The 24005-nt window shown below is 42.0% G+C and overlaps 1 protein-coding gene across 2 annotated transcripts; it reads left to right on the top strand.

Moving 5' to 3' along the window:
- Nucleotides 1-1369: 1369 nt before the first annotated feature.
- Nucleotides 1370-22749, top strand: homer2 (homer scaffold protein 2). 2 transcript variants are annotated; one of them, XM_076993725.1, is made up of 9 exons: nucleotides 1370-1614; nucleotides 6836-6992; nucleotides 11155-11286; nucleotides 13221-13313; nucleotides 17314-17480; nucleotides 17608-17764; nucleotides 17978-18088; nucleotides 19390-19470; nucleotides 21192-22749. In XM_076993725.1, coding segments are annotated over exons 1-9 (1089 nt in total). In that variant the 5' UTR covers nucleotides 1370-1612; the 3' UTR covers nucleotides 21381-22749. The 2 variants fall into 2 exon arrangements, with proteins under 2 accessions (XP_076849840.1, XP_076849838.1); XM_076993723.1 differs by lacking the exon at nucleotides 1370-1614 and adding an exon at nucleotides 1819-2265.
- Nucleotides 22750-24005: the final 1256 nt, after the last annotated feature.

Here is a 24005-nt window from a genome sequence, read left to right on the forward strand (position 1 = left end):
AAATGTACAATAACAACTGCATAATTATTTTAATCGGTGTAACAGCATGTGTATTCTTAAGGCTACTGTATTGTCCAAGCCTTACTACCACAGAAGCAGTCCAATTATGATTTTAACAGGCTCTAAATTGCCAAGGCAGATAAAAATACTAAAAACACCAACATGAAATGTGAAATAACTTGCACAAAGGCCCCAACAGCACAATTATCATTCAATTAAATAAATGTATCAACATATCATTAGATTGTATGTTACCATAATTACCAAAGAAATTGTGTACACAAACACACACAAGAAAATGTGTAGTTAGTACATTAGATGTTACCATTATTGCCATATATCTGATGAAACATCAGATGAAAATCTTACCCTAATTACCACAGATGTAACCCCCAATCTTGAATGGACCTGAACCTCCAGTTCTTGACTTGCTACTCTAACCATTACTGAGGTATCATTGACATTATCGGTTAAAGAAAACCCTAATAATCATAATTAACTTTAGAGTCTCACCGAACTTTGTGTACTTGGTATGCTTACCATACTTAACTGCAATTCGTAATTGTATGCTTCTTAATTTTAATTGTCCGCGATTAAGTTTCACTGAACTAACCGCTAAAACACTTTCAATAAACATGACGGCGTTGATTTTCTTTTGGATATATTCTAAATTCGAAGAATAGGGAAACGTTGTACCCAATTTGCATGAAAATGTATATCCGCTATGAGCAGACCTACAAGCTAAGAGCATAGCAAAAATATTTTTTTACGCGGAAAGGTTTGAGTTTACCGGTTGTCTCTGCTTCGCTGAAATCCTCCTCCGCGCCCTCTCCAAGCCTCGACTATGGGTGGCTGGCTCGGAGGACGGAGGACATACTGCTGAAAGTCTTCGTCCTCCTCACTAAACCGCTGCGCGAACTGCGACTCGTAGTTTGGAGATGTTTCAGGACAGTCAGTCATTATACCCCACGACAATTAGCTAAACAAAGAGCCAATAAAAGACAAACCCTTATAAGATAACCATAAAATCTTGTACTAGCTAGTTAGCGATATTGTGTTGGCCAGCTAGGTTAACCTAGCTATCTTAATAATGTGAATGTGAAAGGACAGCTTGAGGCTACTGGTGGTTCTTTTGGGGTATCTGTCAAAACATGCACTTACGTAGTATGTCAAGAATAAACCTCAATTTTAATTTAACTGAGATAGAAATATATAGCTGATTATTCTTCTTTCTCACCACGGAAGCCTGGAAGCTGAATTATAGTGTGCACTCTTCACTTCCCCCAGTGGCTGCCACAAAGGTTCCGACTCGATCTTTCTGCAAGTTTATTCTCACGAAAACAGCCAGCTGGGTTCACTTAGAGGGTTTATTTGTTTGGTGCGTTTTCGCAGCACTTGCCTCTTAAATGGCTGTTGGGAATGTTTTAAAATGTACCATGGTATAAAAATCCTCCATGAGTGACCAATGTGGTATAAATAATCAACCTGTTTAATCTGCCGTTAGGATTAGACGGTTGAATTGATTGAATTGAACTAGTGTTCAGATTCCAGGAACCAGTTTTCTTTCCAACTTTTTCGATTGCTTAAGCAAACGGACCTTGGATTCGCAGCCATGTAAGCAAAATAAAGTAAACTGCTAACTTGAATATAATTTAAAACCCACTTCCAGTAGGCCTGTGCCTCATTATTAAATGATGACATCTGAATATCACTGAAAAATGATTCAAGCATATACTGGACATTTGTATAAGCTAGGTGATGTTGATTCGCTGGTGAGTATTGAGGAGACGTGGGAGGTTGTTCTGGAGCAGGTGGAATATCCACTCCGTGTCGCTGCCGCCGCCGCTGCTCTGTCGCTCTCGTGTAATTTAAATCCGACAGGGAGCGGACCACACGGACCAAATTCTCCCGGTTACAACTACATAAGAGGATTTCTCAGTGTTTGAAATTTTACGCTTATAGTTTATAAAGATAAACTTACTGTCCGTTGCTATTTGGACCCGAAAACGCGTGGAATATCTTGAGACCATACGCACGTTTTTACGATCTACGGCATTCTCCTGGAGCAACTGGAGTCTTTTAGTTCTTGACTATCATATTTCAGTTCTGTCGAATTCTTTCGTCAAGCCTGACCTGATATGGAGTCAAAGAGGACCTAACGCCAAGAGGATTCGCCGTACAAGTAGCTTTTACTGTCTCGCTTACTATTTCATCTGATAAGCTAGTTTTTCACTGCTGTTCTGACACAAAGTCCACTGCGATGGGGTGAGTGTGGTGACTTTTTTCTGCTTTGAACTCTTTAAGACGCAGGTACTAATCTCTATTTTCGTACTTGTCATGTGGCACTTGCGGTTTACGTTTAATATACATATGGCTACCTTTAAGTCCGTCGTTCCCTTGTGCTCTTGTGGCGATTTGACAGCAAATTCGCTTTTGTTTGACAATGACAAGGGCAGTAACGTAACTCGTCTGTACTCAGAACTATACATGTAACCGTAAAGGAATGTTAATGTGAAAACTTTTTCAGAAAATACGGGACAGTTTTAATTTTTGCGGGGTTGTTTTTTCAAACCTCACGGGAGGCTTCATTTTTACTTTAGTGTCACTGTCATTACTGCAGTCACTTCGTCATGTTTTTAAGTGGAGCAATTTAGCAATCTAACAGGTCGTTATTGTTGGTGAATTTACTTAGTAATAAAAATGGCCTGGTGAATTAAGTACCTAGCACAATTGTTTTGTTTTTCTTTTAATAACGGCTCTGTTCGGTAGGTCTTTAGTTCGGGCGTGTTGTAACGTTGTGATAAGGAAGGTGGATATCGCTGGTTTTTCGTGGCAATGTGCGGGTCAGAACCAATACAACCCACGCGTGAGCAAGCAGCGTCTGTGAGAACACGGGGGCAAGGGGACCGAGCTGGGCCCTTGCAGATGTATTTGAACAGACCTGGTACACATCTGTGATATACTTATATTGAACAAACTGCGCTTAGGTGATGAAACATTGAAATATTTCTAGAAGAAAAAAAAAATTTTATATATATATATATATATATATATATATATATATATATATATATATATATATATATATATATATATATATATATATAATGTGTGTGTATGTATGTATGTATTTCATTATATATTTTCCACTCAGTCTGTGGCTTCTTGTCAGCCGGACTCCCTAGCAGATACAACACTTGGGGCCTCTCCTTCAGGAATGTCGTATTGCTAAACTGAGAGCAAAGAGTGAAACATTGAAGCACCCATGTCAAGGCTGGTATGGAAGCCACTTAGTATATGTGAAGAAATCAAACCTGCCAGACCAGTCAGAGAAGTCTCACCTTGCGCAACAGAAACTTGGCAAAAAAACACAACGACCATATCACAAAAAGCACAACCAGGTAAAAACTATCCGGACTGACTCTCCAACTACCATCTCAGCCATGGGAGACGCTATGGCTTGCTCATGTGGGCTTTCTCCCTGTTAGGAGACGTGGTATCATGACATGCACGTTGACATTACATGCACATTCTTGGGAGTGGAGTGAGTGTTCCAGGGCAGGGCAGCTTACTGACTTCAGGAATCACACAGCTCTGACAATGAAAATATGCTGGTAATAAATAAGGAGATTTTAAGAAGGTTAATCCTCAATTCCTGCCACAGTGTAGCTGTATGGGTGTATGCGTAGCTCTCAATTTGTTTCCCATTCTCTTTTAGAAACACCATAGTGATTTCTCTACATGAACCTGAATATGGTGTTGCACAGTGGCTTTTCAATGGTGATTGTTTTCCTGCAGTCTGACAGACCCGAGGCTACAAGCTTATAGCTTATAGATTAACCTCATATGTTCTGTCTCTCACCTTCTCTCTCTCTCTCTCTCTCTCTCTCTCTCTCTCTCTCCGTCTTTCTTCCTGTCTCTCACCTTCTCTCTTTCCTTCTCCCAATCACACACACACTTACTGACTGAGATATCCCGATTAACTTTGTGAGAGCACTGTGACACAGTGAGTTTTAATGTGTATTTTGTACCCACTAAGTCACTTTCAGTCTGGCTTTCTGTGTCATTACACTGGTACAAACACTCTTTCTGCACCACTCCACCAGAGACTGTGACGGACATATTGCACTTTGCACAGGGGGGTGTGTCTTTGCGAAGAGCTTTCCACAGGGGGCGTGTCTATTTAAAGAGTGTTGCACAAGGAACGTGCATGTGTTCTTGCTGTTTGTGCATATGAAAGCCTTCCTCTATTTCAAGAGAGTAAAATGTTGGTGTGATTGGTCAACATCTGTAGTTTAATCAGGCTTTAATCAGTTGATTTAAGCATAAAAAGAATAAGGTTGGGGGAGGGGTGTGTATTTGTAGTGTTTGAATGACGACCCAGGCACAGCAAGTACAATCATGGAAGGTGTGTGGTCAATGAACTGGATGATTTGGGGTATTCAAAATTAAAGTATTTATGCTGTCTTTCACGACTTGATTGTTGATTTATCATCGTGCAATTGACCCTGATAGATTTAGAATGACAGAGATCCTTAGATCAATATAACCTGAAAATGCATTATAAAATTTGTGTAAAGTAAGCAATTATACAGAATGATAAAATGTATGTATGTTTAATGGATTCCTTTAATTGTGGCATTATTTGAAATAATACATTTTACTACTAAAATTCAAACTAGCCGTTGGTTCCTGACTGGAAAACATTAGCTACTTTACAAGGGGTATCATGTATTTTAGTTTTTCTTTATGCATTAACATGCCCAGTATTCCTGAACATACAATTAAACGTGTAAACTATCAGATATCAATGCTTAGCTCAGAGCTATTGGTAAGACCTCACCTGGTAAGGCTCTGCCCACTCAGCATGATCTACTCACATGCCAGACCACACCTGAGAGGCTAACTACTCAGGGGCCTGAGAGCAGTTGGAGAGTTGTGCTGGGTGATTCCTGTCCAGCGTGTTGGTCTTCCTTTGCTGCATACTAGTTTCCTATGGTTTTGTAAGTGCAAGTGCATCACATTGTTTGTAGTCTGCATTCAAAAGAATTCCAGAAATGTTTCACATGACTTGGCAAGACTAGGCTACACCTTGCATGCATTCTTTAGTATGCATTAGTGTCTTCTTTTGTTTATTTATAGTATATAACACTTCATCATATGCATAATCACAGAGTGGGAAGGAACAGGGCAGAGTTGCCTTGAGGTGGTGGAGAGAGGGGATGGAGGGAGGTACTGAAATGGCATGAGGACAGAGTCTGCAGAGGAATTCAGACTGGAAAGGGAAGTGGTAAAAAGATGAATGTGGGTAATAGGGGACAGTAGCCACACTAAGTTTCTACAGTGCACAGCTCATAGCTCCATTTCATCGTGCATACAGCATGGTGGCCAATGGTTTCTGAATCTTTTCTTCATTTTCCTTACATCGGCTCCAGTCTGATTCAGAAAGGTGACATGCCCCTCACACAAGGTCAGCACTCCCCTTGATACACAACCTGTACCATGGGTGAACTAAATTACAACTAGGGTTCAGATTAGAATTATTGGGTACAATGAATGGAAGAGTTTGATTTCTTGTGGTGAGGTTCTGAGCATGCTCTGAGCAGATGATCTTTGTCTGAACACAGCCACAAGCACAAGCTAGAGGTGAGCGAATGTAAGCACCTTTCCACTGCAAAACACTTTGAGCAGAAGCATCCCACAATACTGTCTGGTGTTCACAGCAGTTCTGAATTACTCTTATCCTGTCTGGAAAAGGTTACAAACAACAAATGTCCTGGATGTAGAAGTTACATCCCATCCTAAATAGAAACCCACATTCAGTATCCTATTGCCCCAAGGAACAGCTGCTCATGGTGTTTTACACGTCCTGGTATTTTATATGTTGTGGCATTTTTGTCTTGCTGTAACATTGCATCTAAAGTTACATTCCCAGGATTCTGTTTCAGAGATCTATGATGGCTATCATAGTTTGCTTAGTCAGATAATACAGTCACTACAGAACTTGCTAAAGCAAACATACCTTCCCAGAGTGGGTTGATGTCATGTGAAATGGATTTTTAACAAATGTGATGTGTCATTCTGATTACTGCAGTCAAAAGGTACTCTTAGTTATATTACCTTGCCAGCCATGTCTATGGGAAACTTTACATGTCAGGACCTATGGTCACGAGCTTTGGGTAGTGACCGAAAGAATGAGATCGCGAATACAAGTGGCCGAAATGAGTTTTCTCCGCAGGGTGTCCATGCTCTGTACCTCATCTCTAATGGAGAGCCCGGTCATCCGGGAGAGGCTCGGAGTAGAGTCCCTGCTCCTCCACGTAGAGAGGAGCCAGTTGAGGCGGTATGGGCATCTGGTCCGGATGCCACCTGGGCTCCTCCCTAGGGAGGCGCTCCAGGCATGTCCAACTGGGAGGAGGCCCCGTGGAAGACCCGGTCTTTGGACAGAGGGAGTTCTGCATAGTACTCTCTCTACTACTTAAAATGACTCTTTACTATGATGCTGTTGGGTCCTCAATTCCAGAGAATTCAAGATTTTCTCATTTTCATCAATTAATTTTGCTTTATTAAAGGATATAGTGTCTTTGAAAGCCAAAACTAACAAACAAGAATTGTTATATCTAATGCTTCACAACCAAATGAAGCAGTTCATAGCTGTCCCTCCTAAATGGCAGTTTACCCAGTTTAAGCCCTGCGGTGCGCTAGGCCTGAGGCTTAGAAGGACGGATATGCAAGTTAATTTCATACGCTCACTTCTTACTTATCTCTCTCTCTCTCTCTCTCTCTCTCTCTCTCTCTCTCTCTCTCTCTCTCTCTCTCTCTCTCTCTCTCTCAGGGAGCAGCCGATCTTCACTACCAGAGCTCATGTCTTCCAGATCGACCCCACCACAAAGAAAAACTGGGTTCCTGCCAGCAAGCAGGCAGTCACTGTCTCCTACTTTTATGACAGTACACGCAACAGCTACCGTATTATCAGTGTCGATGGCTCCAAGGTGAGAGATGAATAGAGAAAAGCAGAAGTGTGGTGTTTTAATCATCATTTGTCAGAAATCATCATGACTTTATTTTTGTGTAAACCAGCTTGTGTTTGTGCGTGCTAAGTAATGCAGCCGGTATAATCGTGTGTGTGTGTGTGTGTGTGTGTGTGTGAGAGAGAGAGAGAGAGAGAGAGAGAGAGAGATTTAGGCTAATATAGTGTACACAGAAACTTGTACACACCATGGCAGGGCAAGGTGGGGCAGACGGTACACAGAATATCTATCTGTGTATCTATCTTCTGCATGCACTGGTTTTTCTGCATGTAGTGGTATCTTCCGCATACATGTGGCATCTTTTTGATATAATCAGTTAAACAATAATAGACAACAAAACTCAGTTTACAACTACTTGAATACTATTAATGTTGGTCATTTAAAATAGTTTGATAATCTAGATAATTTGCTGCTCTTTGAATGGGTCAGTCATTAACAGTATCCCATCCATTAAGATTCCATTTTCCAGCAGGTGTATTCATGGGTCTGTAGGTACAAATAAGGAAGTATGAGAGGACCCATAACAAGGTTTTTATGTACTGGCTTATACATTCCAAGGCATTGCACTCCATACTGTAATCTCAGCAGTAGCTCTAACCCTGATGCAACCCTGACCTTTAGCTTAACCCTAAAGTCATGTTCCAGACACAGCTTCCGTTCACACCGAGGAAACTCCCAGCTTTTGCATTCGCAATCATTAATGTGTATATTCACAAGCTTGCTAATATATGCTTGCACAACTTTGCTAATTAAAAATCACTCCTGTTAAAACTATAGTGAACATTCACACAATGTGCCACACCTGCCCTCACACATGTACTTGCACATGCTCGCAAACACACAGACATATGTGTGCTTGTGTTATAACAGTTGTGCAGTCCGGCAAGACATTGGGTACCATGCAACATTCTGTAGTGGCGTAAATGCTTTTTTTATGGATCCATAAGGCTGTTTAGTGTTTTACAGTGGTCTAAAGGATTGTGATCATTAGCAGTGAATGTTTTAGGCTCATTTACAGACACTCTTACCCAGAACAACTTGTATATTTATTACTATGACAGTACATGTGCTCCGTGGGAATCAAACACATGACCAGCAGCCTGCTCAACTGTTTGAATTTGTGTGATAGTCTGTAGTGTGAGTTGTCATTTATCTGTGGTGTAGTGTACTATAGAGTTGTGTCATATGGTGGTCTACCTATATCTGATGCTCGTCTTCTATGTATGCCATAATTCATAGATATAAATGTAATTGCAAGAAATAAAGTTTTGCACACTGTACAGTCATTGTAGCGTAGTGTTGTTTCTATAGCAACTATGACATGCCAAGAAATCACAGAGAACATGTATGTGTGGTGCAGCATTCTGAAATGAGTTACCTTGAGTTATTTAAAATTCATGTGATGTATAAAAATATTCACCATTCTATCTTGCCTTGTGAATGCATTAGGGAGTTGGTGTTGAGGGTGTGGGGCGTCAGTGGTGATCGCATGTGGGCATCAGTGCTGTGTGTGCGCATGCATCGGGGGGTAAAGTGTGTGCATGTGCGCGTATGTGTGTGTGTGTGTGTGTGTGCGCGCGCGCATCGGTTCTGAGTGTGTGTGCGCGCGCGCATCGGTTCTGAGTGTGTGTGTGCGCGTGGATCAGTGCTGAGTGTGTGTGAGGATGTCTGTGTTGAGCGTGTGGGTGTCATATGCTGATGGGATGAAGGAATCCATGAGGATTTTTGGGTCTGTCATGACAGAGCAGATATGCGCTCTTTTTGCAGTACATTTGTATTCTGTGTTGCCATAGAGATGTGTTCCTTAGTATGGGGACTGGCCTAGTAGGATCACATCTGTGTGCTGTTTTGGAGCACACACACTTGCTGAAGCACTCACCATGTGTGTTCTGCAGTTAGGAATTGTAATGCTATGCCATTAAAGCAATGAAAGCTGTAGTGGCAGTACTGGTAAACTGAAGACAGTATTCCCAGCTGCAGTCTCTCTATTTCCCTTCTGCACTATTTTTCTGTCTTTTCTTCTTCCCTACCCTGGACTTACATCACACTATGACCTCTTTACTAACCCCCTACACACAGACACACTCCACCTGTCTCTTAACTGCACCTGCTGCTCTCACTCTCTCTGGCCACATGACTGATGGGCACAGGAGGACACACGCTCACACAAACACACACACAGTCTTGCTCAGATTATTTCAGTAATCTGAACCATCTGAAATCTATAATTTGTTCTATAGAAATAGAGAATCCAGAGAGGACAATCAGAGACTTCACTGCTAAAAATTGTTTGCTTATAATGAATGTCATATCTTACAAAATCTAATTATTATTATTAAACGGTTCAATGAAAGTATAGACACACAAAATGCATGTCAGTCGACAAATATGATCTGTGAGCCAGAGGTCTGTGGAAGTGCCATGGCTTGGTTAATGACTGGGTTGGATTAATGTCAAGTTAGTTACTGAGTTTGAATTGGGGTCACGTCTGGGTCATTGAGGTTGTGACTTGTGGTCATGGGTTTGAGTTGACCCCTGGGTTTGAGTTGGGGTAGAGCCAGCACTTGATTACAGTGACATTTTAATTAATTTAGCTGAATTGGCATGGTCTCAGGTTTTAATTGGGATGGAATCAGGTTACAATCAGTTCAGTGGGGTGAGGTTAAGGTCAATTGCACAGTGTTGACATGATGAGTAAACTGCTAAGTTAACTGATAAGAAAAAAAACTCTGTAGTCTCAAACATTGGCATGTCCTCATTTAGGGCGTACTCACACTAGGCACGGTTTGCTCGTTCCGTGCTCGGGCCCGGTTATCCCCCCTCCCCACTCGCCCTCTGGCCTGCACTCACACTGGCTTCATCAAACCGGCCCGAGCACGCTTACGTCATCACAACGCCGCTTTATTTGGAAAAAAAGCGCGCTCGCACAACACTATGGAGTTCACGATTCTCTTTTTATTGTATTTTTGGAGTCGTTTTGGGAGTGCAGAAACACGGTGCAAGCACAGATTTATCGATAATTTAACACAACGATTGTCTGCTAATCGCTGTGCTGCTATGACTGTTTAACGTGAGCGTCGAATCACTGACGTCATGTTTAAGTTCCAGCGAAATGAACCAATCACACGAGGCACCAAGTGGGCCCAGGCACGTATAGCGCTCACACTAGAAGCGAACCGTGCCCGAGTCCACATGAATCGTGCCCTGGCCCACCTCTTCAAGCGGGCCCGAGCACGGTTAACTGATCCGGGCCCGGGCACGGTTGGAGCGCTCACACTAGCCAAACGAACCGTGCTTTGGCAGGCAACCGTGCCCGGGCCCGGATCACAGAGCCTAGTGTGAGTACGCCCTAAGGGATCAATTGTAGGTCTGTTTTCTCCATATCTTTGTGCCTATACCAGGCAAAGAGATATGGCCACCTGTGGCCTTTGGTCAAAGGATTAGTTTTTGTTCTCTGTACAAAAAATCCATACAGAAATGGGGGAAAAACGCATTTAGCTATGCTGGAAATATTTATGTTTATGTGCTGCGGCTGTCTTGAGATTTCTTGGTGTGGTATTTCTTAGTTTTAAAAAAGAATAATTAATTTTAGTTTGTATATTTGTCTCCATCTACACCAACTAACTGTTTTTGTTCCACAATTGGCAACTGTTGTGTATTCTTGATCATACATCACTGTATGGTCAGTCTTCATATGCATTAGCAGTGGTGTCCTACTGGGAGGACTTCCTGTTAGCACTCGTATTCCCAGTAGCTCATCCTGTAGACACAGTAGACCACTGGGATGTCTGGCCGTCCAAGTGGAACAGGATAATGTGAATGGAGACTGGGTGTTGCTCCTAAGCAGGGATCTGGGTTTTAGTTCCTGTGTGTCTTGTATGGTGCTGATGTTGGTGAAAATGAAGAAAAGGATGGAGTAGACTTCGGTCTTTCAACACTAATTTGTGCTTTTCTATCCTGTGAATGATACAATGAGATAAGCACCCTAATCTTGTCTCATCACCCAACTGATGTCTTCTATTTTGAGGTAGCTTTCCTTGTATGTGTGTGTGCATTTTTGTTCTCTGAAGGAGGATTTTTGTAACAAACGTTTTCACTAATGCTGTTATGATGTGCTTTCCAGGTCATCATTAATAGCACCATCACTCCTAACATGACCTTCACTAAGACCTCTCAGAAATTCGGCCAGTGGGCTGACAGCCGTGCCAACACAGTCTTTGGACTGGGCTTTGCCTCCGAGCAGCAACTAGGAAAGGTCTGACCACACACACACACACACACACACAATATATATATATATATATATATATATATATATATATATATATATATATATATATATATATATATATATATATATATATATATATATATACACACTGCTCAAAAAAATAAAGGGAACACTCAAATAACACATCCTAGATCTGAATGAATGAAATATTCTCATTGAATACTTTGTTCTGTACAAAGTTGAATGTGCTGACAACAAAATCACACAAGAATCATCAATGGAAATCAAATTTATTAACCAATGAAAGCCTGGATTTGGAGCCACACACAAAATTAAAGTGGAAAAACACACTACAGGCTGATCCAACTTTGATGTAATGTCCTTAAAACAAGTCAAAATGAGGCTCAGTGTTGTGTGTGGCCTCCACGTGCCTGTATGACCTCCCTACAATGCCTGGGCATGCTCCTGATGAGGTGGCGGATGGTCTCCTGAGGGATCTCCTCCCAGACCTGGACTAAAGCATCCGCCAACTCCTGGACAGTCTGTGGTGCAACGTGATGTTGGTGGATGGAGCGAGACAGGATGTCCTAGATGTGCTCAATCGGATTCAGGTCTGGGGAACGGGCGGGCCAGTCCATAGCTTCAATGCCTTAATTTTGCAGGAACTGCTGACAGACTCCAGCCACATGAGGTCTAGCATTGTCCTGCATTAGGAGGAACCCAGGGCCAACCGCACCAGCATATGGTCTCACAAGGGGTCTGAGGATCTCATCTCGGTACCTAATGGCAGTCAGGCTACCTCTGGTGAGCACATGGAGGGCTGTGCGGCCCTCCAAAGAAATGCCACCCTACACCATTACTGACCCACTGCCAAACCGGTCATGCTGAAGGATGTTGCAGACAGCAGATCGCTCTCCATGGCATCTCCAGACTCTGTCACGTCTGTCACATGTGCTCAGTGTGAAACTGCTTTCATCTGTGAAGAGCACAAGGCGCCAGTGGCGAATTTGCCAATCCTGGTGTTCTCTGGCAAATGCCAAGCGTCCTGCACGGTGTTGGGCTGTGAGCACAACCCCCATCTGTGGACGTCGGGCTCTCACACCATCCTCATGGAGTCGGTTTCTAACCGTTTGTGCAGACACATGCACATTTGTGGCCTGCTGGAGGTCATTTTGCAGGGCTCTGGCAGTGCTCCTCCTGTTCCTTCTTGCACAAAGGCGGAGGTAGCGGTCCTGCTGCTGGGTTGTTGCCCTCCTACGGCCTCCTCCACGGCTCCTGGTGTACTGGCCTGTCTCCTGGTAGCGCCTCCAGCCTCTGGACACTACGCTGACAGACACAGCAAACCTTCTTGCCACAGCTCGCATTGATGTGCCATCCTGGATGAGCTGCACTACCTGAGCCACTTGTGTGGGTTGTAGAGTCCGTCTCATGCTACCACGAGTGTGAAAGGACCACCAACATTCAAAAGTGACCAAAACATCAGCCAGAAAGCATAGGTACTGAGAAGTGGTCTGTGGTCCCCACCTGCAGAACCACTCCTTTATAGGGGGGGGGGGTCTTGCTAATTGCCTCTCATTTCTACCTGTTGTCTATTCCATTTTCACAACAGCAGGTGAAATTGATTCACAATCAGTGTTGCTTCCTAACTGAACAGGTTGGTTTCACAGAAATGTGGTTGACTTGGAGTTATATTGTGTTGTTTAAGTGTTCCCTTTATTTGTGTGTGTATGTATGTATGTATGTATGTATGTATGTATGTACATAAGATGTGTGTGTGTGTTTGTGTATATATATATATAATGTATGTATGTACATCTTATGTACACCTGAGCTCACACACTCATGCCTGTGCATGAGTCACACACCGTCACACATGCACATATATTCACACATATTCATACAGGCAGACTCAATCGAGTTAACTGTGTGAATTGGTGGTTTCCGCCCTGGTGGAACAGTTTGCAGAAAAGTTCCAGGAGGTGAAAGAGGCAGCCAAGCTGGCAAAGGATAAATCTCAGGAGAAGACTGAAACCTCCAGCAACTACTCACAGGTACTACTCGTCTTTCAGCTCAAACCACCAAAACTCACTTTGTTTTTATTTTTTCAGCAGTAACACCTAGAACACCCTAAAGTTTCCACGTGATCATTTCTATCAGCATCTCTAACACAGTTATTATTGAGCACTTAGACTGTGATTAGTCTTAAAAGTAGCAGAGCTAACGGCAGCCCAGTGAAGCTGGGCATAAATCAGTTCTGGTAGACTTGGATAAGTCAGGAGTGTATTAGGCAGAATTGAGTTTCCAGGTTTGTGGCAGCAGGTAGGTGTTTGAGGCTGCGGTCAAGATATTATTGGTTGTGGTTGTGTTAGAGGGGAATTCTGCATAGCTCAGCAATTATCAGAGCCCACAAGTTCAAATGAAGCTTAAAATGTTGTTTTGTAATGTAATCTAGTGTGTTCATGTGCAGAAGAAAATCTGTATGAAAAATTTGGGTGCACACTATTAATAATGAATGTGTTAATAACCTGCATGCATGTCATTTGCATAGTTAACCTCAAAATCTATTTAAAAAAACATTTAAAAAGCAAAATGTGAACCCGGACTTGTGTACACTTTCATTTGCTTTCTGCTTGCTGGAAAGCAAATGAAAATGCACACAAGTCCGGGTTCACATTCATTATTGCAGTACCAGTATAGACAAACTGGCCCTAAAATGAACATTTAATAATTATTTTATATGAAATATTATAATTATTACTGTTATAATTTATATTTCTCATATATTTGTTCTAAAGTCAGTACAATGCCAGATTCAGCAAACACTCATACGTCACCAAATTGTCAGAAATGCTGACAGAACTGTCCTACGTACTGTCTAAACATGAGCGAAGTGGTTAAGGGCAAAGGGAACAGTAGCTAAGGGCATGTTGGATGACAGAATGGTGATGTCATGGTGATATTGCACTGTCAGAAGTTACTTCAGTGGAGGGTGTTTCCCTGGTCAAGATCCACATCATGAAACTGCATAACTGAATCTGAACTGAAAGCTGCCTTTTTACTGTAGCGTCAAAAAGTGTGCCTATCTGCAGTATCATACCATGTCAGGTCTTGGCAGATAAATCACTACTTTGTCTTAGATTTGTGCAGATATTGAGCTCATAATTTGGAAATTATCAAGGCAGATTGTAATTTTAGGCTTGGTGAGGTACTTAAATTGTCAGATTGGATTTTGGCCTACTCCATGTGGCAAAAGGGCAATAATGAAAAAATCTGGTAGAAAGAAGAAAAGATTACAGCAGTCCAGTAGCGTCTACACTATGTGATTGCTGTAATTTCGATTCACATGTTTGATTCACTAGCTTGGCTACCTAGTGGAGTATCGGTTCTTCTTGGGAGTTTTCCTTTTCCTTTGTTGCCTTTGTCTTACTCATCAGGGATCTGGACCAATACCTTTGTAAAGCTTCTTTGTGACTATGTGTTCTAAAAATTTTGATGCAAATGGTGGATCTAAAAATCATTTGCATCACAGAGATCTTATTCTGACTGCTTTAGCAACTCCCTGCTATAGCATGAAACACCGTGTACAACTGAACATTTAATTTGTAATGTATTACAATCCAACACGGCAGGTACTCTAATTGGGCATTGGAGTTGGGGAAGCACCAAATCTTTCATTGAAAAAAGAAGCATAAAATTCAGAAGATTTGACAGAGCAAAGGTTATCATAATTGCTATCACCATCTTTTCCCCACTTTTCCAGACTTTTCTATTCATGGGTCATTCCAGGATTTTGGTACATTTCAGGGGTGGTAACTTCTGAAAATTTGATCTTCAATTTGATCATTTTAAATCATATATTTATAATCTACAGGTTATAAACTATCAAAAAGTTTGATTCGTCAATCTCAGACATGGAAGAAGTTTTTTCTTTATTAGATTGGTGTGCAGTAAATTGGTATGCAGTAACAGGGTTGCGACTAACAGGGTTGCAAATTTAGGCTAAGTTGTGGTCTACCTCAGGAACAGATGCTCACTGTAAAATTTAGCTATGTATACAAGATCAAGGACAAATATGGTTATATAAGTATATAAAGTAAATTTTGACTACTCAATATTAGTCTTACAATATGAGGAACAGGGTTGCATTCACTGAGTGACACACACAACTTGGACAAACATATTTGGAAAAAAACCTTGAAAATTGTTAGAGCACTTACCATTTTTCTTGCCATGTGGGCAGGAAATGTCCTTGTGATGCAAATTCCTTTGTGCTAGTACACAAATATTTTTAACCCTTTCTCTGCCAGATAAAATTCCTTATGGTAACAGGGTTGCGCGCATGTTGTGGGACACAACTTAATAGTGTAAAAACTGTGACATGCAATACAATGTAGACCAAATAAGTTGTTTTCATAAGTAAAGGAGATGCATTTCAACAATATACAAGAGGAAGTAATTTATTTAGAGCTTATTTTAATTGTTAAATTTGGCAAAGGAGTTGGTCACCCAATGTGTGGGACAAGAGAAAATGGCCATTTTTTGAGGTGGTTCAAAGGTATTCGGTCTTTTGAATAATATCTAAGGCGCTTATTTTTCCACCAAATTTTACAGTTTGTCTTATAACAAGTACAATGTTTAAAAAAATAGTCATTTAGATATTTTGGATATGTACATTTGAAATTTAAGTGGTGGGACAGGAAATGTACCAAAATCCTGGAATGACCCTCATACTGTTTGATTCTATCCATATCCTATGACATTGGCTCAGGATAATGGATGTAGATTAACCAGTACACAACCAGTACACACCCTAGCTCTAGCTTCACCATCACAGATCTATTCAGACTACAACACTACTGCTGATCTAATCCATTTGCGCTCTCTTTCAATCATGAACTAAACACCTCCATAAAGAGTTTCTCTTCTTACCTGAAAGAAGCATTCTAGTATCTTCAGGGAAAAGAAAATGTGGACATGATTCGTATTGCATTCATACAGAGATTCAAGTGTTTGAATCGAAAAGCCTCCCAAAAGCCTCCACCAGCGTGTTCTAGGCCTGCCATCATGAAGGGCACAGACAACCTTCTGGCCACAGCTTCATCCTGCTTCCTCTATGATTATGGACATGGTGCATTTAGATGCAATGTGCTTCTTTACTTATCACTTTTTACGTATCATGTCATCGGTGGACATCTATCACAGAGTGATCCAACAGGCACTCTCCTGGGATTACCATGTCTGTGTAGCTGAAACTCCTTTTATCGAATTCATCTCGCCACCAAATACCAATCAGTTGATCGCTCTGGATACAGACATTTGATATCATTATAAAATCATACCATATATATCCTCATAAGCATTCAATTGCATGCAAAGAATTCTAATAACATTCCCCAGTCAGGTTCAGACCAAGGAGCCTGTTCCTTCCAATCACACCCCTCCGGGTATCTCCAGTATTCCCAGCATGGGTGCTGAAAGTGGCCCAGCAGGACTATGAAGTCAGTAGGAGGCACTCATTCACAAGTTAATGACTGAGGGTCAGCTAAAGACGCTGTCTCGGGGATCATTTAGCACTCTACAGAAAACTGATTACCTACAGGTGAAAAACGATGTTACCTAGAGAACCTAAAAATATATGTATGACTCTCAGAAGGGAGAGAGATGCTGCTGTGGTTTAAATGCATGGGCTGATTCTAGCATACACATTTACACACCTAAGATACACACACTTCTCACCTTTTCCCAAAAGCACACTAAAATACTACATAACATTTTTATTTCACTTGTGTTTATCTGTTCGTGTTTGTATGAATGTATTTAAATCTGATTTCTGTGGAAATGATATGGAACTGTGATCTGGTGTGTGTATATACTAGGTGGGTGTGTGTGTTAATGTATTTAAGTCTGATTCTGTGAGCATGTGCAAAGACTGTATATGAAACCTTGTGCAAGAGCATGTGTGTGGATGCTGTCTAACACACTAAAGCACAATCGAAAACGAACAAAATCTAATCTATCAATGTTCTATGTGTATGATTTTTCATCCATTAGGAATCTGGAAGTGAGACTCCATCAACCAATCAGGAGTCAGTGAGAGAGATTTCATCAACAAATCAGGCATCCAGCATGAACGGTACGGACGATGAGAAAATCTCCCATGTCCCTGACAGCGTGCTGAAAAGTGAGAATGACCGACTCAAAACCGCCATAGAGCAAAGGTACTCGTACTCGTACTCGCACACATGAATGTGCATACACACATTTGCAGCGTACATGTGCCCCCTGCAGTACACACAGGCAAATACTCACAGACGAGTAAGGTGTGTGCGCATGTGTGTGTTTTAGTAACTCAAACGCTAAGAAGTGGGAGACGGAGCTTCAGGCTTTGCGGGAGAACAACGTCCGGCTGGGTGATGCCTTACAGGAAGCCAGCAGCAGTGTGGAGAAGTGGAAAACACAAGCAACGGCCTGCCAAGAGGAGAACACTGCACTCAAGAACAAGGTCTTCATCACACAACAAACACGCACTCACTTTAGTGTACACATATGGACTGTGTATGAGGTGGTGTACTTGGGAGGTAAAGGCTACAAAGCTGTGTGTGTGTGTGTGTGTGTGTGTGTGTGTGTGTGTGTGTGTGTGTGTGTGTGTGTGTGTGTGTGTGTGTGTGTGTGTGTGTGTGTGTGTGTGTGTGTGTGTGTGTGTGTGGTATGTTAGATCTCTGAGTTGGAAGTACAGTGTAAGGAGGTGAACAAGGAGAAAGAAAAAAATGCCCAGCTGACTGTAAGAGTGCAGCAACTTGAGACAGAAATACAAGACAAGGAGCAGGTGAGACACTCTCACCCCTCCCCCAACACATGCATCGGTAGAAAGTGGACACATCCACACACTTCAGTGTTTTTAAGTCATTTATCTGCTTTTACCTGTACAGATTTCTAAACACATGGCAACTGTCCCATTCCTCCTTCTAGAGTTTTAGGAATTGATTGTCATGTTGCTTAAAATCTTCGGTATTTCGGTATGTTTTTACTCCATGCTGTCCTCTACAGCTGAGAAACCGATACAGTTAGGCCCCTAAAGCTAATGATATGTGTTACAGATTACAATAGTATTGGATTAAGACAATTTTAAGCCTGGCTGACACAAGGTTAGAGTAGCAACCCTGGATGTGCGTCTAAGTCGGCACCTCCAACAGTATGTGCCGGTTCAAGCTCAGATTCTGAAGTTACAGCTATAAATTCAGTATGAATCAAAAACAAAATTAACAACAAAAATGTCATACTTGTCATTGCAGCATCTCCTAAGTAGACCTGAATTCTGTCAAAAATACATTTGAAACAGCAGAACGGAGAGACAGACGTTATCAGAGCAAAAGCATTGTAATGATTCCGTTTTAGCACTCCTGCAGTGTGTGTTTCTGCCTGTCCTTCAGATGTTGTATGTTCTAGGGTCGTCTTTGTAAAACAAATTCTCCAGTGTGAATAACAAGATGGAGACTATTAATGTTTCCTACAATAGGTCAATATGACTGCTGATCTGCTGGTTAAGATAATGGTGCTGACTGCCTGGCAGGGTCTCTCTCTCTCTCTCTCTCTCTGTCTCTGTCTCTGTCTCTGTCATTCACACACAAACACACTTCTGCACTGCTTCTTTGTTGTCCTTATAATGTTTTTGTCACATTATATTGTCCAGTCTAAATGGTTGACAGGTGGAATCTGTGTTTAAAAGACACAGTGTGTCAGAAAGATTCAAGATTCACCAGAGTTGTTGTTCTCCTCTCATCCACGATCCACACCAAACAAATATGACTCATTCCCATCATGCCCCCGCACCAAGGTCTTCTGAAAGAGCCAATTAGAGCTGCTGCCTCCTAGCACAGGAGACGGCAGACCCAATCAGAATTGCTGTCTTCCAACAAAGATGTCATCAGACTCAATCAGAGCTTCTACCTAGACAGAAGAGCCAATCAGAGCTGTTGCCTAAACAACAGAACCAGTCAGTGTTGCTGTCTGGTAACATGGGAGACAGCAGAGTTCTGATGTTTTCAGCTGCAGTGAGGAGAGACCACTACACTGAACATTGTGTGTGTGTTCATGAGTGTGTTTAACTAGTTTGTTGCTGGTGTTCAGGAACTGGAGAATCTGAGGAAACAGGCAGAGATCATCCCACAGCTCATGGCAGAGTGTGAGAGCATCAATTCCAAGCTACAGGTAAACACTGCAAACTACACTTAAACAGAATTCATGCCAGGTTTCATACCAGTGGTACTGAGGGTTGCATAGGTTATCAGCTTCCTCCTTTTATACCTTTTACATTTTTCATATCCCAGCCACATGTGGCTTCACCATTGTGCTTTGACATTGCTGTAGCAGTCTCTAACTGTCTAACACTCTTTCTCTGTCTTTCAGTAGCACCTCTCTAACTCTCAGATTCTCTATCATACTGTATGACATGGCACTGTCCTGCAGTTTGACTGTACACCAGGAAGTGCTGTTACATATGCAAATGAGACTTGGTGCAGTCTTGCCCACTGAATATGCTCAACTAACAGCATCTTTAGGAATTTGTATTACATTTGAAGTGTTTCTTTGCTTGTTTTTCTTTTGTCAGTTAGCTAACAACATGAGCCCACAACCAATGAACACTTTATCAGTATAGTTAATAATACACAGAGTAGCTGCACATTCTAAGCCAGCCAAAGCCTGTATTATAGACCTATCACTGACTTGGAGTGAAATTCACTGATTCCATGCTAATGTTCAAGTCTTTTAAAGACGTAATGCAGCCGTAACCTGCAAAAAAAAAGAATGAGAAATCTGCACTCCGTATACTTCTGCAGAAGAAGCTGGTGTGCACCACTAGCAACTTCAGCTGTAACAGAGGAATGATCCCAGGCAGATGACATCTGCTCTCCGTCTGTATGGAGGCAGTAGCCTAACAGATGGTGAAGATTTGGAGTGATGAAGGCATTTAGAGACATTCAGATAAGCCTCTCAAGGCAAAAATAATGTTACATTTGTTCTATCAAACTCTAAAATGCCTTAAACCATTTAAAATGGAATGAGGTTTTTTTTAGATTTAATGTTGGAGAAATACTTTAAGTCTCAGAAGACACTGGGTAATTTTCTGTTGAAGCTTAACCAAACAGCAAACGCCATGTTTATTTACTGTAAATATGTTGAAATCATTTAACACGTTTTCTTTACAGTACCTTTTTTTCCCTTTAATGTAAAATAAATATATACGTGTGCATGCATGTTTGTGCATGCATGTTTGTGCATGTGTTTACACTGTTCCAAATGAAGAAAACATTCCTTTTAGGTGGTATTTAGGGTGGTGTCTCTGACAAAATTTATACCACTTTATGCCTTCCATAACTGTCTCCTCCCAGTGACAGACACAAATGCGCGCACACACACACACACACACACACACACACCACCTTGTATTTGTACTTGTCCTTCCTTGATTACAGATCTGGGGTACAGCTGTGAGTATGTACATGTTTACATAATTCTAGATCGATTTATCAAAGCTACATTTGCAGATTAAAGTGTGGTGAGAATCTGAGCAGCTTGTGGAAGTAGCTGGGTGGTTACGTGGGGGCTTCCTGTATGGGACTCAACTGGCCTGATCTTCAGCAAGGAGTTCACATTACCCTGCAGCAGTTTAACTTTAGATTCTCTATTTCTGCTTCTGTCATTCCTGCAGTGTGTGTGTGTGTGTGTGTGTGTGTGTGTGTGTGTGTGTGTGTGTGTGTGTGTGTGTGTGTGTGTGTGTGTGTGTGTGAGAATACACACATGTAACAAGTAGTCCAGATTAATGCTGCCCACCCCAAGTGGTAACTGATTGGCAGAATTTATATTGGTGAGCTACTGCTGTGGCATCTGTTCTTACCTGGAGATTTATGAGTTAATGTGTGCGTTGACAGGCAGCGGAGCTGGCCAATAAGGAGTCTCGGGGAAAGGTGGCAACACTGCAGGGAGAGGTGGAGGACAGCCGGCAGAAGCACGGCCACATGAAGACAGAGCTCAAGAAGTTCATGGATGTTCTGGATGGGAAAATCGATGAACTGCACGAAGTCCGCCAGGGTCTCTCCAAACTGGGCATCGATAACTGAACAAGCACACTTGCAAAGCACACACACATTGCTCACACAAACACACTCGCACAAAAACACACACACACACACACACCGAGTCAAATAGCTCAACTGTTAGGGAGTGACAGCCATAAATATTTGTATTATATACACACACCATCACACAGCTCAGTATGTTAATAATGTGGTGAATGGTTTGTCTTTCTGTGTGCGTGTGCAAGTGTGAATAAGGGCTAGTGGTATTTGGTTCGGTAATGTTGAGATACAGAACGAAGGATTGGATTGAGATATTAACACTTCTCTCTCTTACACACACACACACATGCACGCAACAGTAAAAACACTACTAAAGTGGGGTCTGTGGGTGGTGATCTCAGGGTGCTGGGATGGTGTGTGGTGGTTTGATATGCATATACATAAACTGCAGTGTCACAAAGTGCCTGGGGGTGGCGCTCTGACAAGGAGTCCCTCACTAAACTGTGTTTGCATCAAGCTGCTGCATTGCGGGAGGCAGATGGAGGCAGTAGCACAGCGAGGGAACACGGGTGAAGCCCGTGCAGGTGGAGCCAGTTGGGGCTGCAGGAGCTTACACTCGGACTCAAGTGCAATACCCTACCAGAGGAAGGTGGAGGGGCTTCTAACCAGGGGGAGGGGTGGGGCTATTTAACATACAATTTTTAAGTGTGTATTTGCAAAAGAATTTTCTTGGCCCAAATCTATGCTAGAAACTATATTTATGAATGCTGTGATCAAAGAATTGTGCATGTATGATATTGATTTTGTCTGTTTTGCTGAACAAAGTTTGTCTTAACTTTGTAGTTGTGAACATTGTGCTTCCCTCACAGTATTTCTGTATTGTGGTGTTTTGGTTGGGTGGGTGGTGGCTGTGTGTATGTGTTTGCGAGAGGGTGCATATGTGGGGAGTGTGTGTGTGTGTGTGTGTGTGTGTGTGTGTGTGTGTGTGTGTGTGTGTGTGTGTGTGTGTGTGTGTGTGTGTGTGTGTGTGTGTGTGTGTGTGTGTGTGTGTGTGTGTGTGTGTCATTGCTGCTATGTAGTAAGGGAAGTGTACTTTTGTAGAATAATTTGGGCTTGGAGCTTTCAAGTGTGTGTGTGTGTGTGTGTGTGTGTGTGTGTGTGTGTGTGGTTTTAACACAAACCACAGTGATGGCCTCTCAAAATGGATTATCCTGTATCTGCTTTTCAGCACACACATGCACACACAAACAATTCCTTCCTGGGTCTTACTGTTAATGTTTAGGACACTGGACATTTTCCTTGTCTCCCTGGTTTGCCCTTTTTATGTTTTTTTTTTTTTCTTTTTCCCTTGATCGACAAGCTATGATAATTCATAATTGTGATAAATATAGTTTAAATATATTAAACCTTCCATGTGTTTGCTGTTTTTCTTGCTGTGTCAGCAACGATGGGGCTGTGAGTCAATGAGGCTGTCAATGGGACAGCACTTCATTTCTGCTGTTCAATGGGACAGCACTTCATTTCTGCTGTCTGTGATGCAGCTTTCACATTCACAAGGGCACTCCAAGAAACATGCTGAGATGTTCACGTTCTTAGCCAGGCGAGAGTCTGTTTTGATGTTCTGCTACTGTCCTACACGTCCTTACTACTATATGAAGTGTTTTTGTGTGGACTTTCATTCACTAATTTTCTGATGGCAAGTACCAACTAGACCAGTGTCTTCATCAAGGACTAGAAACACAAAGCTCAAAGGTAATTACCCCCCCTCCCCCAACCCATCACATTTGTTTCTTTATAAGAAAGTCACGTTTTCGGATGTTGTACACTTGAAATGTAAGATGACTGAGTGGGTTTCTGCTTTGGTTCTTATTGTCCACTGGTCATTTGTTGGCACCTTCTGTAGATGTGATTTAATGTCACATACAAGACAACTTTCAACAGACTGGTTTCCTTGGACAGGCAGGCAGGCCTGTATGTCATGTAATGTGTGTGTAGGTCATGGAAATGCTCTGAACACATGAACGACTCCGAGATTGTATTCAGTATCTGAAGAGGTGAGATGACACACTGGAGTGAGTGGGAGTTTAAAGCTCCACCCACCTATGCAGATGGATGCTACAGATTGGTGAGAGGACATGTTGCCTTGGCAACGTGATCCCACACACAGTATTGATGGAGCTTGTGTCTGCGCGCGCGTGTATGCGTACATGCGGCCCTTTTGAGATCCAAACTCGTTAGCAACCCTAACCCTCAGTCATACCAACCTAAGTGGATTTCAGTGGTCAGGTCTTTTGCACCAAGGGAATCCACAGAAGGTCTTCAACTACAGTGACTAATAGTGCTGTGGAAATTCAATTTAAACACAAACCGTGTAACTTATTCTTGGAGCATACTAGCTGCCTGTAGATGTGTGTGTGCATATGTGCATGTATGGGGAGCCAATTGCTTTGATATTATTAGGGAGTTCTGATGATTTCAGTGTAGACTATCACTATGCACATGGCTTGTTTCCATAGTAACACAGCTGTTGGAATTCCGTGAAGCACAATGACTTTGGCAGAACAAGAGGTGTGTCTCTGAAAACCGACTGCAGTCTTTACAAGCACAATACACACCTTCGCTTCATTTAACAGTCTTTCCAGTAGTCAATAGACACAACCTTTTAAC

Source organism: Brachyhypopomus gauderio, chromosome 2 (assembly GCF_052324685.1).
Source record: "Brachyhypopomus gauderio isolate BG-103 chromosome 2, BGAUD_0.2, whole genome shotgun sequence".
Taxonomy (NCBI): domain Eukaryota; kingdom Metazoa; phylum Chordata; class Actinopteri; order Gymnotiformes; family Hypopomidae; genus Brachyhypopomus; species Brachyhypopomus gauderio.

Excerpts from the sequence above, each read along its gene's own strand:
- homer2 (XM_076993723.1), top strand. Across the intron at positions 13,314-17,313 it reads CCTCCAGCAACTACTCACAG|GAATCTGGAAGTGAGACTCC; the intron begins GTACTACTCGTC and ends TTCATCCATTAG. Across the intron at positions 17,765-17,977 it reads ACACTGCACTCAAGAACAAG|ATCTCTGAGTTGGAAGTACA; the intron begins GTCTTCATCACA and ends GTGGTATGTTAG.